General features: G+C 35.2%; 1 protein-coding gene across 4 annotated transcripts in view; it reads left to right on the forward strand.

Moving 5' to 3' along the window:
- Window positions 1-18,529, forward strand: part of LOC126816716 (transcription factor E2F4) — a 116,709-nt gene that overhangs the window by 76,318 nt on the left and 21,862 nt on the right. For all 4 annotated transcript variants that reach the window (XR_008787741.1, XR_008787740.1, XM_050543468.2 and 1 more), the window contains one exon: window positions 11,680-11,778. Coding sequence is in view for 2 of the 4 variants with exons in the window: in XM_050543468.2 (XP_050399425.1) it covers window positions 11,680-11,778 (99 nt within the window). In the remaining 2 variants the exon portion in view is untranslated. The remainder of the gene's footprint in view (window positions 1-11,679; window positions 11,779-18,529) is intronic.

The following is an 18,529-nucleotide window of genomic DNA, read 5'->3' on the forward strand; positions in this document are numbered from 1 at the left end:
GGCAATCCCCTGAACAAGGCCCGCGACATGGACCTTGGGGCCCTGGGACAAGCAACTCGGTGAGGGGGTGGATCGGGGGGCAATCATGCGATTGGTGGTTTGAATCTCACTTTTAGGTGAATTTTTCATTTTTGTTTGGATTATTTTATTTAAAATAATGTCTGTTTGAGAGTAATGGATATGTTTTGTTAACATCATTTCATTGAGCACGTCGATACTCCAATGGAAGCTTGTGGACAACTGCGGAAGTCAATACCCGTCAGCGTCAGATGGACCATGAACAATTACAGGCCTTTTAAAGTATTTTTTCAAGACATTTTTATAAAACAGATACTAAACACTATATGAATGAAAAGAAAAAAAAAATTGTTATTTTTTTTTTATCTACTACGGTTAATTATCTCCCAAATAGGGAATTTACAGGTTAATTTCATGGGTTATTTTTTCCTTTACCTAGTTTTTGTCAAGTCGATTCCGGTCATTTTTATTTTTTGTATCAAATTTTTTAAACCCACCCCATGAAAGAAGTAGCTATAGGTTGTCAAACTTTGGGTGACGAAAAATGGGAAATTTAGATAGGCTTTGATATCCAGTCCGTATACAGATCTCGTGCGTCAGAATCGTCTGAAATTAATTTTGCGGTAACAGCACTAGGTCATATACAAACTGTGTGAGTTTGGTCTTTTTGCTAGGTATAGTAAAGGTGTGAGGACTTGCCAAAGTTGATATTTGAGAAAAGACGGATTTTGGCAATTTCACCATATGACAAATGTTTTTTCAATTTTCTCAGTCTGGAATTGAAAGATTTATCTGATATTGCATATTTATGTGTTTTGGGACTATCCCAACTTATAAACCAAATTTGGTTAAAATCTGTGATTGAAGCCTTAGCATCTTCTGCATGGTGTTCTTGCGGACAATTGTGGATGGACGAGCCCGACGACAATATACGACCACATTTCAATGTGGGCGTATAAAAATTAACTGCAGTTTTAATTCATAACTTTATAATTATAACTCGAAAGGCGGCCGTAATCTTGGTTATGAAGACATCGCCAAAGTTCAACCAATCAGACGTCGCGATAGATAGGTCACGTCATTGACATCACCGAATCACGTCCTCCACAACGTCACATAGCAACAAGTGCAAAAAATTTCAAAATTTGATTTTGACCATTTTCGAATACCTACTTTATCATATTAAAATTCAGCCGGCACACTTTACTTGCAAAAAAAAATGTCGATAAAGGGTAGAAATAGAGCAATTATTAAAGAGTAGTTTACTCAAAGTGGGTCAAGTTACTTGTAACAAAGCCCTGCATGTAACCTATACCAAAACAACGGGCAAAATCCTCTTTCTATTTATAGTACTCATTATAATATTCTCAACACCCCTAACAGGGGTTGAAATTGAAACGAAAATGCCACAGTAATTCCTTCGTCACTACAGCAGTTTTTATTTGCACTAAGGCAAAACTTTTAATTTACTTTCGTTACTACGGCATTTTTTTAAACTGGGAAACTTTGACATATATATCGATATTATTACGGAATTTGTCCAGAATTAGGTCACCACAACACCCTTAAATTTACGTACACCGCAGTCCATATGAATATCGTAATATGAATCTGTTTTATTTCTTCGAAATCAGAAGACCTAAAAATTCTTGAAAGTCCGCGAATCTGCTTTGGCTCAGCGACACGAAGATCCGTGCAATTCTATAATCCGTATCCACGTGAATTCCACCAAATATAAGTATCGTGGTACCAAACTTGCATTTTAAATGAATACTTCGCCGTTGAGTTTTGAATTCTGATTCTAAAATATCAATAATACCGCAAATTGATTCTCAAAGCACGACTTCACTCCTGTGCATGGCATTATAATATTACATGCACATCGTGCGGCGGACATGTAAACGCCCTCTGGATTTTTTTTCTTTTCACAACCCCGTCTATATTTACGCTAACAATTATATTATATGCAATATTTTCCCGACCTAATTTTTTTATTTGGTCATATTTTCCAGTAAATTATTCATAGCCTTTATATCTGGAAATTGTTTTGAACTTCTTAAATGATTAAATACACTAGACAACAAGCCGTGTGTATTTCCATTCTAGCGAACAGCATGTGATGTTACGGTAGAATTAGGTCAGATAGAAAAATACAGTCACGAGAACTCAGGAAAGAAACAAAACAATAAATTCCTACTTTCGATTATGCTGCGGATTACGCACGTATACAACGGTGATTTTATTGTCAACATCGGCAAATTGCCGTCATGATATTCTTAAATAAATTACCACGGCTATATATGCCGTAGTTATTATTTATTTTCTACGGCAATTTCGCTAAATACTACGGCAATTGCCTCGGGGGCCGTCGTGAATTTTGACCCCTGACTAGTCAGCCAATAGCAGCATTTAAAATTGTAAACAAACCCGTCTTGTTGCTATGTGACGTTGTGGAGGACGTGATTCGGTGATGTCTGATTGGTTGAACTTTGGCGATGTCGTCATAACCAAGATTACGGCCGCCTTTCGAGTTATAATTATAAAGTTATGAATTAAAACTGCAGTTAATTTTTATACGCCCACATTGAAATGTGGTCGTATATTGTCGTCGGCCCCGTCCGTCCGTCCGTCCGTCCGTCCGTCCACAATTGTTTGTGAACAGTCTACAGGTCACAATTTTTATCCGATTTCAATGAAACTTGAAATATAGGTGTATCACCCAAAGATCTCGGTTCCTTATGATATTGGCATGCATCGGACTGTAACTTCATGGATTATGGCCCCTGATTGTATGAAAAATCACGTTTTTAGCTTGTGAACACTGTAGAGGTCACAATTTTTATCCGATTTGGTTTAAACTTGAAATGTATGCTTATAACCCAAAGATTTCGATTCCTTTCGACCGTAACTTCCTGAATTATGGCCCCTGATTGTACGAAAAATCGCGTTTTTAGCTTGTGGACCCTATAGAGGTCATAATTTTTATCAGATTTAAAAAAACGTATTATTATATCACCGTTACACCCAAAGGAGGGCTGAGTTCAAATTTCGTGAAAATCGGCCCAAAACTGACAGACAAAATGGCCGCCCTTCGTTCTCAAATAGCGTAAAAATATGGTATATCAAGGTTGTGGACCCTATAGAGGTCACAATTTTTATCCGATTTTGTTGAAACTTGAAATGTAAGTTTATAACCCAAAGATCTTGGTTCCTTTTCAATATTCGCGCACATCGGACTGTAACTTTTTGAATTATGGCCCCTGATTGTACGAAAAATCGCGTTTTTAGCTTGTGGACCCTATAGAGTTCATAATTTTTATCCGATTTAAAAAAAAGTATTATTATATCACTGTTACACCCTAGGGATGGCTAAGTTCGAATTTCGTGAAAATTGGCCCAAAATTGACAGACAAAATGGCCACCCTTCGTTCTCAAATAGCGTAAAAATGTGGTATATCAAGGTTGTGGACCCTATAGAGGTCATAATTTTTATCAGATTTTGTTGAAACTTGAAATGTGAGTTTATAACCCAAAGATCTCGCTTCCTTTCGATATTCGCACATATCGGAACGAAAGTTCCTGAATTATGGCCCCTGATTGTACGAAAAATCGCGTTTTTAGATTGTGGACCCTATAGAGGTCACAATTTTTATCCAATTTAAAAAACTGTATTATTATATCACCATTACACCCTTTCGAAAATGTGGGCGTATCCTGCCTGGCAGCCGCTGGTTAAAGTTATGACATATGAAGTTGCTATGGCAACCACCCAAAGTCCTTAATATTTCAATAAAATTATACAAATCATAATATTTCATATTACACGGGTTGCAAAAATAGGCTAAAATGCTTACTGATACTGTACTTAAAATGTCGTGATCGTTTGGTTTGTCATGGTAAACACCATTGAAAATGGTATAACATTGCCTTTTTGGGGGTTTGTTTTTCGTTTTGGTTGGTATAACAACTAAATATTAAGTAATATACAAGAGTAAAGATAAGTAATAATTCACAAACATATTTACTTGTAAACAAAATATCTCTTCAAGATCTTAATTCCGTCATTTTTTACTTATGTCTTAATAACGGCCAAAATGGACAATTTGCTACTGCAGAATGTTTTTCAAAAGCAAATCCCTTTCCAGGTTTAAGAGAATAGTATAAATATTTTGATTTTATTTAATTTTTAAAATCTTGCCCAATAGCTTCTGATTTTGAAATAATACAATTATCAATACATAGTATTGGTGTCATAATTATTGGAAAATAATGCTTTTGGGGAAAAAAATAACTGTGGTTGCTATGGTAACAACCGAAACTCTTCATATTTTTCTCAAACTTCAACAATCCATATCATTTGATATTACATGGGTTTCAAATATTTTAAACTGCTTACTTTAAAGTCTGGTAATGACCTTTTGGGTTATGGTAAATAGCGTTGAAAATAGTCAAAAATTGCCTTTTTATACGCCCACATTGAAATGTGGTCGTATATTGTCGTCGCCCCCAGTGTTTAAGGTCTTGAGACAAGAAGCCTATTGATTTTCAGCGATTTCCGATAATTATTGCCAAAGTTATGGCCCTTGATCACTTTGAAAAATCTTGTGGACGCTCTAGAGGCCAAAGTTAATATCCAATTGACGTAAGATTTATACACAGTGTTGAAGGTATTGAGACGAATATGTCTATTCATTTTCAGCAATTTTCAATAATTACTTCCAGAGTTATGGCCCTTGATCACTTCAAAAATCTTGTGGACGCTCTAGAGGCCAAAGTTAATATCCGATTTGACCTAAAATTTATACACAGTGTTTAAGGTCATGAGACGAAGAAGCCTATTGATTTTTAGCGATTTCCGATAATTACTGCCAGAGTTATGGCCCTTGATCACTTCAAAAAATCTTGTGGACGCTCTAGAGGCCAAAGTTAATATCCGATTTGACCTAAAATTTATACACAGTGTTTAAGGTCATGAGACGAAGAATCCTATTGATTTTCAACGATTTCCGATAATTACTGCCAAAGTTATGGCCCTTGATCACTTTGTGACGCTCTATAGGCTAAAGTTATCATCCGATTGACTTCAGATTGATACACAGAGTTTAAGATCTTGAGACGAACAAGTATATTGATTTTCAATGAATTTTTATGTCCTGAACAGCTAAATCCATGATATTAAAAGTTTTGTATACAAAACGTTAGCATGTGGCAGAACTTTATAAAAACAAACAAATTTTAATGGTTTTCTGATAATTACTTCGTGAGTTGTTGCTCTTAATCAGATTTTAGTGTATTATAAATGTTTCATTACCGAAAAAAGAAAAATAAGCGATAACTTTTGTTGACTGCTCGGACGATTTAAATAGCTGTTGTGGGCGTATGTTTCGTTGCCTGGCAACCTATCTTTTTCCATTTTGGTTTCTATGACAACCAAAATTGGTAATATATGGCGGATTGGAAATATGTAATTTTAAAAATTAAAACTTTTTGACATATTCCCATAATTTCACTTTTGTATGTCCATTCCTTCATATTTTATTAATGTCGCAAAAAGGCCGCAAAAATAGGCAATTGTGTGCCGCAGAAAAATTGTTCAAAAATGAACATATATTCAGCTCTTAAGAGACGGCATATAGATATTTTTACTCTTTTTTTTTCTGTTAATCTTACTTAATAGCTACTGATTTTAAAATGCATAACAACCAGGTTCAATATTTCAGATATAACATGGACAAGACCATTTTTTGATGAAAAAATTGACCAAAATCACTTTAACAAAATGGAATTTTTGAGAAAACCTATGTAAATGTGAAAATTGAAACATAATTAGCCATAGAGTTGTATTTCATGAATTTACGTCTACATTTTTGATAACTTTGATATGGAATGAAATATGGCATCACATAACACACCAAAAACGACTTTTGAATCTGTAAAAAGTCTCGTGAGAAGAATGATGAGATCTACTTGAAAAGCTAATAAAATCAAATGTATAATCATAATCTCAAAATCACCTTTTCCACCTAATACAAGTGAGAAGCAGGCATGTAACATGGACAAGTGTGAATTCATGCTCTGTTGTATTACCATTTTAGATACATTAAATACAAATAAATAAGTTTTGAATTATCAAAGTGGATTTCTAAGTGCAAAAGCGTATTCCTGAAGACATTGACATGATTGACATGAAAATTTTCATTCTGACAAGCACGTAACAGGGATAGTACAAGTACTCGTAGTGCTGTAGGCTATTACCTTTTTCTGGCGAAATTTCATTCACGTATTATATGCTTTGAATCAAAATTATTAAAAGTTTTACATGGTCATTTATTATCAGTATGATAAGATTTAGACAAAAAACTGGTCATTCTACAGGACATGCATTGCTTGGTGCAGAAAAGTGTGAGGTTGAACCTCATTCCCCCTCCCCCATAGCAGTCATCTGGAAATGTTGAAAAGGAAATATTGACCCATATCTACCATAAAAACATGTGATTCAGAGCAATGTTGAAATTGTTTATGTAACAATGAGCACTTACAAGTGGTGTCTTTTCTCATTATATCCCTGGGTACATGTGAGTGTAACTAAGGTGAAGGGTTCCTTTCATCAAGTGATATGTTTTCAAAAAGACCCATGTGTTGCTGTAAACACAGTTGTATAACATTAACATTCAAAATATTTACCAACTGTAATATAGGGCTGAGTAATGAAAAAAACTAACAATCTCAAAACAAAAAAAACAACTTTTAAACATGCATTATGCAAGAGCTAAATCTGCAATTTACAGGTCTTTCTTTAGACTTGAAATGTTATCAGTAATGATGACCGAAGCTAGTCTAAAATTCAATGGCTAATATCTCAGTTCAGAGTGAAGCAATTTGACTGAAATATTCAGCATATTTTGTTTTAATTATCTATTTTTAACTATTATAGCAGGAACTGTCAGCACTTTATCTAATCTTGCCTAATACCCCTTTAAATTTAAACACCCATGTCCATGTTACATACATCCCCACATTCAAATTCTTCAGTGAGAAAAGAAATTGCCCATGGATTGGAAGACTGTGATTTCCTGACTTCTTTGGTGTATTTTTTCCTATAAATAAGCAGTTTTCATACTCTTTTCCACCTTTTTATACGCCCACATATCCGATTGACTTTAAATTTATACATAGTTTTTAGGTTCATGAGACGAAGAAGCCTATTGATTTTCAGCAATTTTCGATAATTACTGTCAGAGTTATGGCCCTTGATCACTTCAAAAAAATTTGTGGACGCTCTAGAGGTCAAAGTTAATATTCGATTAACTTTAAATTTATGCACAGTGTTTAAGGTCATGAGACAAAGAAGCCTATTGATTTTAAGCGATTAACTTTAATTACTGCCAAAGTTATGGCCCTTGATCACTTTGAAAAATCTTGTGGACGCTCTAGAGGTCAAAGTGAATATCCGATGGACTTGAAATTTATACACAGTGTTTAAGGTCGTGAGACGAAGATATCTATTCATTTTCAGCGATTTTCAATAATTACTTCCAGAGTTATGGGCCTTCATCACTTTAAAAATCTTGTGGACGCTCTAGAGGTCAAAGTTAATATCCGATTGACTTTAAATTCAACACAGTGTATAAGGTCATGAGACAAAGAAGCCTATTGATTTTCAGCGATTTCTGATAATTACTGCCAGAGTTATGGCCCTTGATCACTTCAAAAAATCATGTGGACGCTCTAGAGGCCAAAGTTAATATCCGATTGACTTTAAATTTATACACAGTGTTTAAGGTCATGAGACGAAGAAGCCTATTGATTTTCAACGATTTCCGATAATTACTGCCAGAGTTATGGCCCTTGATACTTTCAAAAAATCTTGTGGACGCTCTAGAGGCCAAAGTTAATATCCGATTGACTTTAAATTTATACACAGTGTTTAAGGTCATGAGACGAAGAAGCCTATTGATTTTCAGCGATTTCCGATAATTACTGCCAGAGTTATGGCCCTTGATACTTTCAAAAAATCTTGTGGACGCTCTAGAAGCCAAAGTTAATATCCGATTGACTTTAAATTTATACACAGTGTTTAAGGTCATGAGACGAAGAAGTCTATTCATTTTCAGTGATTTTCAATTATTACTGCCAGAGTTATGGCCCTTGATCGCTTCAAAAAACCTTGTGGATGCTCTAAAGGCTAAAGTTAATATCTGATGGACTTTAAATTTATAAACAGTGTTTGAGGTCATAAGACGAAGAATCCTATTGATTTTCAAAGATTTCTGATAATTACTGCCAAAGTTATGGCCCTTGATCACTTTGAAAAATCTTGTGGACGCTCTAGAGGCCAAAGTTAATATCCGATTGACTTCAGATTGATACACAGAGTTTATGATCTTGAGATGAACAAGTATATTGATTTTCAATGAATTTTTATACGCCCACATTTTCATGTGGACGTATTATGCCGTCACCCCTGTCCGTCAGTCCACAATTGTTTGTGGACTCTCTACAGGTCACAATTCTTATCCGATTTCGACGAAACTTGAAATATAGGTTTATCCCCAAAAGATCTCGGCTGATTTCGATATTGGCATGTATCGGATCGAAACTTCATGGATTATGGCCCCAGTTTGTACGAAAAATAACGTTTTTAGCTTGTGGACCCTATAGAGGTCACAATTTTTATCCGATTTTGTTGAAACTTGGAATGTAAGTTTATAACCCAAAGATCTCAGTTCCTTTCGATATTTGCGCATATCGGACAGTAACTTCCTGAATTATGGCCCCTGATTGTACGAAAAATCACGTGAAAATCGGTCCAAAATTGACAGACAAAATGGCCGCCGTTCGTTCCCAAATAGCGTAAGAAGATGGTATATCAAGGTTGTGGACCCTGTAGGGGTCACAATTTTTATCCGATTTTGTTGAAACTTGAAATGTAAGTTTATAACCCAAAGTTCCTTTCGATATTCGCGTATATCGGACCGTAACGTCCTGAATTATGGCCCCTGATTGTACAGAAAATCATGTTTTTAGCTTGTGGACCCTATAGAGGTCATAATTTTTATCCGATTTAAAAAATCGTATTATTATATCACCGTTACACCCTAAGGACGGCTGAGTTCGAATTTCGTGAAATTCAGCCCAAAACTGACAGACAAAATGGCCGCCCTTTGTTCTCAAATAGCGTAAAAAATATGGTATATCAAGGTTTCGGACCCAATAGAGGTCACAATTTTTATCCGATTTTGTTGAAACTTGAAATGTAAGTTTATAACCTAAAGATCTCAGTTCCTTTCGATATTTGCGCATATCGGACCTTAACTTTCTGAATTATGGCCCCTGATTGTACGAAAAATCGCGTTTTTAGCTTGTGGACCCTAAAGAGGTCATAATTTTTATCCGATTCCAAAAAAAAAGTATTATTATATCACCGTTACACCCTAAGGACGACTGAGTTCGAATTTCGTGAAAATCGGCCCAAAATTGGCAGACAAAATGGCCGCCGTTCGTTCTAAAATAGCGCAAGAATATGGTATATCAAGGTTGTGGATCCTATAGAGGTCACAATTTTTATCCGATTTTGGTGAAACTTGAAATGTAAGTTTATAACCCAAAGATCTCGGATCCTTTCGATATTCACGCATATCGGACCGTAACTTCCTGAATTATGGCCCCTGATTGTATGAAAAATCAAGTTTTTAGCTTGTGGACCCTATAGAGGTGATAATTTTTATCCGATTTAAAAAAACTTATTATTATATCACCGACACACCCTAAGGACGACTGAGTTCGAATTTAAGTAAGTTTATAACCCAAAGATCTTAGTTCCTTTCGATATTTGCGCATATCGGACAGTAACTTCCTGAATTATGGCCCCTGATTGTACGAAAAAACCCGTGAAAATCGGCCCAAAATTGACAGACAAAATGGCTGCCGTTCGTTCTCAAATAGCGTAAAAATATGGTATATTAAGGTTGTGAACCCTATAGAGGTCACAATTTTTATCCGATTTTGTTGAAACTTGAAATGTAAGTAGTTCCTTTCGATATTTGCGCATATCGAATTGTAATTTTCTGAATTATGGCCCTTGATTGTAGGAAAAATCACTTTCTTGTTAGCTTGTTCTCTATCCATCTCTCGAAAATGTGGGCGTATCCTGCCTGGCAGCCGCTGGTCAATGAATTTTTATGACTTGAACAACTAAATCCATGATGTTAAAAGTTTCGTATGCTAAACATTAGCATGGGGCAGAACTTTATAAAAATCAAACAAATTCTAATGGAAATGAAATGAAATGGGGTTTAACGTCCTACTGTTCTGCTCCTATACTGGGCTAATGAAGACGGGCATACACCATACAGTGTGCTATGAGGGAAATTTTGCCCGGGCAGCGGCACTATCGCCTACTCTTATATCAAATTCCAACTGCCAAGGGATCTTTTACGTGTATTCTAATGTATACACGGGACCTCGGTTTTTCGTCTCATCCGAAGGACTAGACAGCTGTCCTTGCCAAACCCTCCGTTCTGCACCACTGACAAGGGGAAACCATGTCGGAAAATCAGGATGAACTTTCTCGGCCAATGCAGGAATCGAACACCCGACCTCCAGGCTAGCGAGCCAGCGTCTTAACCACCTAGCCACCGTGGCTCCAAATTCTAATGGTTTTCTGATAATTACTCTTAATCAGATTTTAATGTATTATAAATGTTTAATTACCGAAAAAAGTAAAAATATGCAACAACTCTTCTTAGACTCCCGGACAATTTAGCTGCTGTGGTTGTATGTTTCGTTGCCTGGCAACCTATCTTTAGAAAGTTATCACCCAATCTGTATGAGATTCATATGCATCATTTAAATTAGTGAAATAAAGAAGCCTATTGAATGTCAGCAATTTCTGTCAATTACTTCTAGAATTATGGCCCTTGTTTTACTTTGTTGAACCTTGTGAACGTTCGAACGACAACAGTTATCATCCGATCTGTATGAAATTGATATGCATTATTTGAATTAGTAAAACTAAAATGCCTGTCGAATTTCAACAATTTCTGTAGATTACTTCCCGAGTTACAGCCCTTGTTTTAGTTTTTAGAACCTTGTGAACCCTCAAACGACGAAAATTATAATGTCATCAGTTGTCTATTATATTCCCCTAATTACCTACAAAAGAATAAATATGCGACAACCCTTGTCGACTGCTCGGACGATTTAGCTGCTGTGGGCGTATGTTTTGTTGCCTGGCAACCTATCTTTGTTTTTAGCTTGTTCTCTATTCATCTCTTGCAAAATGTGGGCGTATCCTACCTGGCAGCCGCTGGTTTATTACTGAATAGAACAATATAGGTAGAATACTTAATAACATATCAATATTAAGTGAAGAATATTACACTTTCACAAACTGCTAATCAATTGGGCAAATTGCTACTCAGTTTGGAAATGATTAGTATCAATAGTTGAGAGTTAAAACATTCCTTACTTCAGTTTCTGTCTATAGTTATTCTCGAAATCCTCAAATGGAATATGGTACATGATATAGTCAAACTTTAAAATTACTATCAATATTACTGTTCTTCCATTCTGGCTTATGTCTTTGTAGTGTATGGTAGTATTGATTTGTATACAGCTGATAGATAATAATAATTAATATAGGAATATTGTTTATTGTAGGTACCAGTTCTAACAGTAATAGAGATTCTCCATGTTTATCTGGTTTAGATCCATTTTCACCAGAACTCTGTCTCTTAGATCCTACTAGAGCTGATCTAGGTAAAAATAATTGTCTTCTTATGGAACATGTGGTATTTCAACATTTCTCTGACAATACATCTATAATAATCTAAGAATTAGATGAACTTCTAAGCAATATATTACTTTATTGTTCCCAGACCTCAATAATGCATTTTTAGAAATCCAGGTTGTGTCAGGTTAGACATAATTAACACACATATCACATTTATGTACTACAGTTAGTCCCAAATTTTTGGGACCGAAATCGCAGAGAAAAAAACAAAACGCTCAGAATTCTCTTAGATTTCGCATTGAAATTTCGCTTGATTTTGCAGCGATTTTTTGCTAAGATTCGTTTGGAATCCACCTTGTTTCGCTAAGAATTCACCATGTTTCGTCATGCAAGGAATTTGCGAGCCTTTCGTCAGCTTTTCCTGCTGGCTTTTATACGGTAACAGTAGTGTACCTTCACTTATTTGTATTTTCCGATGGCTGTAAGGTTATTTTACGGCTTTTGTAAGTTCTACAAGTTAATACTGCCGTGAAAACGTGTACATGTACAATGTACAGGCCGATTTGAATAATAACAAAATGAGTTAAGTAATCTCGGGAAAACGTTTACCGGCATTCTGTATCGGTTAGGTTTTTGTCCTGCGCCATTTGAAGAAAGCAGGGGACTATTAAAATGGGTTCATCTGTCTGTCTGTCCGTCCGTCTGTCTGTCTGTCCGTCACATTTTTTGGGACACAATAACTCTCCTTCTAATTGGTGTAGGTGTTTATTAGGTCAATGCCTTGATGGAGTTCAAAGATGAGCATTTTCTGTTTGGGTAAGCAGAGATAAGCAATTTGATTAGTTGATGCTTTGGGACACAATAACTTTAGTTCTAATTAAGTGAGGGTGATGAAACTTGGTGTATAGTTTCATTACATCAATACCTTGACTAAGTTCGATAATGAGCATTTTCTGCTCAGGATAAGCAGAGCGATAAGCAATTTGATTGGCCAAGACTTTGGAACACAATAACTCTCCTAATTGAGCTAGAATGTTCAAACTTGGTGTAGGTGTTTATTAGGTCAATGCCTTGATGGAGTGTGAAGATGAGCATTTTCTGCTTAGGGTAAGTAGAGATAAGCAATTTGATTGGTTGATGCTTTGGAACACGATAACTTTAGTTCTAATTAAGTGAGAGTGATGAAACTTGGTGTATAGTTTCATTACATCAATACCTTGACTAAGTTCGATGATAAGCATTTTCTGTTCAGGGTAAGCAGAGCTATAAGCAATTTGGTTGGCCGAGACTTTGGAACACAATGACTCTCCTTTTAATTGAGCTAGTATGTACAAACTTGGTGTAGGTGTTTATGAGGTAAATGCCTAGATGGAGTGCGAAGATGAGCATTTTCTGCTTAGGGTAAGCAGAGATAAGCAATTTGATTGGTTGATGCTTTGGGACACGATATCTTTAGTTCTAATTAAGTGAGAGTGATGAAACTTGGTGTATAATTTCATTACATCACTACCTTGACTAAGTTCGATGATGAGAATTTTCTGCGTAGACTAAGGAGCAATAAGCATTTTGATTGGTCAAGATTTTGGAACCTAACAATTCTGCTTCTAATTGAGGTAGTATAGTTTAAACTTGATGTAGATGTTCGTCTTGACTGAGTTCAATGAATAACATATCGAGCTAAAGCTAAGCAGAGATAAGCAATTTCCTTGGTCGATGCTTTGGGACAAGATAACTTTGATTCTACATGTATCTGATAGAGAGTGATGAAACTTAGTGTATAGTTGGTAGTCAGTTTGATTGCTTGATACTTTTGAAAAAAATAGATGTGCTATATGTGTCATCTATTTATTTGAGGATTTTGGCGGGGGACATCAGCCTCACTGTTGGCTTGTTTTTTTTTCAAATCACTATACATAATAATATGTGCATGCATTACGTGTAGCCAAAATGTATGCGATCAATGAACAACTTACAATTTTTTAAACGTATCATTTGATCTTCATCGATAACTGAGATGTAATTTCATTAATTATTGGCTGCTGTCAGATCCAAATTTAAGATTATATACAATGAGCTTTTACGCATTACTTCATTACTCGCAGCTTCAGTTAATCTTAATTAATCAACCATCCATACAGCACATCATAAATCACTCCGCAATGTGCATAACAGTAAGTCTGTCACGTGGTCAGAAACGCGCCAAAACATTAAGTTGTTGGGTTCAATACAGGGACTATGTTCTTACTGCTGTATTACTCTACTTATCGATGGCCCAAAACTATTCACGCTAGGAAATAGCTAACATTTCATCGAGTTTTTCGGAAGTGTATTACTTTCACGGAGCATTTCACTCTTTTCTATTTTCCGATAGCCGTGAATGTGTTTATTTACGGCATTTGTAAGTTCTACTTTCCTTCGTTAAGGGGGCAACTTAGAACAATTCCACTGATTGAATGCTTGAATATATTATAATCAGTAACAGATCTAAATGAACACATAAACTACTTACCGGGTATTCTGTTTTGCCGAAATTAAAGAAATCGTCACTGTTTATATCCAAGGAGTAATGCACCACGTGGATAAAACTCGTTCATTTGGCGAATGAATACATACATTGTATCAAACAAGTCCCCAAATTTATACATGTAGATTATATATTAAACACCATGTGGTATTTCCGCATACCTCGATGACTTTGAAAATTTCCACAGCCTTGAACGGAGCTTATTTAATTCTATAGTCAAACTCTAATACAATATAATGGTTTCACCTTTAGAAAACATATTTGCAATAGCGTAAGAATATAGTCCCATATTGCGATTCCCTTAACCGATTGGCTTTTATAGATTTGGCGGGATCTCAAGGCATATCTTTCTCCGGTGATTTATGATACACTAAAATGTTTGATGCGAATTGTTTGTTTAAAGTCTCTAACTCAATATCATCCAAAGTCTTACACGTTGAAAACACGAATTATTTATCAATTCAAATCAACATTGATATTATGATCTTACCGGGTAAAGGTAGGCGTCTGATATGCAATATTTAAGCCAAAATAAACATTTTACCATTGGTACACGAATCGTGTACCATACATGTAGTGCGTTTCAGCGTCATTTGCATCAAGTGACCAGAAAGATTGAGGCTAGACATATTCCACAACTCCTGTCAAACGGTGACGCCATATCTTATCTGGAGAGCATGCGCAATAAACTGGAATAACCAGACGCTTGAAATTGGCATTCGGTTGAGACTCATGCCGTATTTCGCTGGACATAACTGATTTGAAATTAAGAGTCAAAATGGAAACAATTGAATGAAAATCAGTTTATATACAATCAGATAACATAATTATATGCGTTTCGACCCATAAGGGTCAATTTCTAGGTCCCAAATATTAGCGATTTAGCTCCTTTAAATTAAGTATGTAATTTAGTATTACATGTACATTAAAGCCCATTACAATAAAGCACTATACAACGTGATCCAGACCTGCAAGTTTTATTAAATCTTTGTTTAATTATATATTTACTCTTTATTACAATGGAAAATAATATTTTCTTATGAAGGGAGACTACGTTTTTATGTTTATGCAACCTGTTCCAGCCCTAGAATATTTACTAAATAAAGCACTATTCAACGCTATCCAGCTCTGCAATTTTTACATGAAATAATAAAGTTGTGTCAATGATATTATTATTAGCACTTTAATACTGTGAATAGGTGTCACAGCGCCATTGCCCGTGTTGGAAGAAAGTCATTTTTTCCCAATTTATAACACTTTTTCAACTTGACGTCATATGGTGCCTATTTAATATTAGTACTACTGATAATTAGTACATCGATTTCTATCCACTTCAACGGGAATTATACCCAAATAAAGTTGGGCCAACAAAAGAATTAACACTAGCTGAAATAATTTGAAAAATGGCTCATTTTCTGGATTTGCCGTTGGCGATTTACAACTTTTCGTTTGAGATGATGGAACCGACATAGATTATGAATTAGGTCAGTCATGTCAATAATATACTAATTACTATCATCACTCAGTTATTCAGTATTGATACGGATACCCAATTTTCGCAAAACGTTTTACTAAATAATTTAGCATTATATCACAGTTGTCATACTAATTATTATAATTTTAATTCTTTTTTTTTTTTAGGAAACTATATTTAACACCGCGAGTATCACATATTTGTTGGCCAGTTAAACAAATTGAATGAACCAACAGACATAAGGTCTTAATTAGGCCTTGATTCGATATGTATTTACGTTGGGTTGGATAGCTGAATGGTTAGCGTGCGCGCTGTACCTCGTGGGTTTTCTCCGGGTCCTCCGGTTTCCTCCCACTGCTAAAGACCCCTACGCGCAAGCGAATTATTGAAATAAAATTAAACCATATGTTAGTCCCGAAATGACCTAGTTTATGTCGAGTGGATGTTAAACCCCATTTCTCTCTCTTCTCTCCCCCCTATTTACATTGATTAAACTATACAAAAAAGGAAGTTGCTCAATGAGCTACATACCAATTTTAAGGAATAATAGAAATATTCAAAAGTGAAGTAAACACAAAACAATTCCTTGAGTTAAATTGTAGCTATTAGGCCTAGGCCTTTATAAACATGACTAGGCCCACCATGGCCTATCAGTAACTGAGTAACCTACTTTTACTCTTTAGTCTTTAGAGAATAATTTTTTATTGGTCAATGTTATCTTCTGAGTAGAAAATAATATGTAAAAGCAGAATTCTAACAATAATGTAAGCAAGGAATGCTGAGAACAATGATAATGAACCAACAGTTGTCCCTTTTTTAAAATTATGTGGTTGCTATGACAACCATCCAAAATCCTTAATAATTCACTAAAATTATACAATTCTTAATATTTTATATTGCATGGGCTATAAATATATATGCTAAAATGCTTTCTGCTACTGTACTTAAAATGTGGCGATCAATTGGTTTGTCATGGTAAACATCATTGAAAATGGAATAACATTGCCTTTTTTGGGGTGTTTCTTTTCGTTTTGATTGCTATAACAACCAAATATTAAGTAATATACAAGAGTAAAGATAAGTAATTTTAAAATTTACAAACATATTTACTTGTAAACAAAATTTCTCTTCAAGATCGTAATTCCTTTATATTTTATTTATGTCTTAATAATGGCCAAAAGGGACATTTAGCTACTGCAGAATGTTCTTCAAAAGGGAACTCCTTTCCAGCTCTTGCGAGAAGACATATAAATATTTTGATAGTATTTATTTTTTAAAATCTTGACCAATAGCTTCTGTTTTTAAAATAATACAATTATCAATATTGATGTCATGATTATTGGAAAATAATGTTTTTCGGAAAAAAAATAAATGTGGTTGCTATTGTAACAGCCCAAACTCCTTCATATTTTTCTCAAACTTACACAATCCATATCATTTGATATTACATGGGTTTCAAATATTTTAAACTCCTTACTTTAAAATGTGGTGATGACCTTTGGGGTTATGGTAAATAGTGTTGAAAATGGTCAAAAATTGCATTTTTTTCCATTTTGGTTGCTATGACAACCAAAATTGATAATATATGTAAGATTGGAAATAAGTGATTTTAAAAATTCACAAACTTTTTGACATATTCCCATAATTTCACTTGTGTATCTCCATTCTTTCTTACTTTATTAATGTCTCAAAAACACCCCAAAAATAGGCAATAGTGTGCCGCGGAAAATTGTTCAAAAATGAACATATATCCAGCTCTTTAGGGAAGGCATATATATATTTTTACTCTTTTTATACGCCCACATTGAAATGTGGTCGTATATTGTCGTCGCCCCCGTCCGTCCGGCGGTCCGTCCGTCCAGCGTCCACAATTGCTTGTGGACGCTCTAGAGGCTAAAGTTAATATCTGATTGACTTTAAATTTATACACAGTGTTTAAGGTCTTGAGACAAAGAAGCCTATTGATTTTCAGCGATTTCCGATAATTACTGCCAGAGTTATGGCCCTTGATCATGTTGAAAAATCTTGTGGACGCTCTAGAGGCCAAAGTTAATATCCAATTGACCTTAAATTTAAACACAGTGTTTGAGATCATGAGACGAAGAAGCCTATTGATTTTCAACGATTTCCGATAATTACTGCCAGAGTAATTGATCACTTCAAAAAATCTTGTGGACGCTCTAAAGGCCAAAGTTAATATCCGATTGACTTTAAATTTATACAGTGTTTAAGGTCATGAGACGAAGAAGCCTATTGATTTTCAACGATTTCCGATAATTACTGCCAGAGTTATGGCCCTTGATCACTTCAAAAAATCTTGTGGATGCTCTAGAGGCTAAAGTTAACATCCGATTGACATTAAATTTATACACAGTGTTTAAGGTCATAAGATGATGAAGCCTATTGGTTTTCAGCGATTTCTGATAATTACTGCCAAAGTTATGGCCCTTGATCACTTCAAAAAATCTTGTGGATGCTCTAGAAGCGAAAGTTAATATTCGATTGACTTTAAATTTATACACAGTGTTTAAGGTCATGAGACAAAGAAGCCTATTGATTTTCAGCGATTTCCAATATTTGCTGCCAGAGTTATGGCCCTTGATCACTTTGAAAAATCTTGTGGACGCTCTAGAGGCCAAAGTTAAAATCCGATTGACTTTCAATTTATACACAGTGTTTAAGGTCATGAGACGAAGAAGCCTATTGATTTTCAGCGATTTCTGATAATTACTGCCAGAGTTATGGCCCTTGATCACTTCAAAAAATCTTGTGGATGCTC

This window comes from Patella vulgata, chromosome 3 (assembly GCF_932274485.2).
Source record: "Patella vulgata chromosome 3, xgPatVulg1.2, whole genome shotgun sequence".
NCBI lineage: Eukaryota > Metazoa > Mollusca > Gastropoda > Patellidae > Patella > Patella vulgata.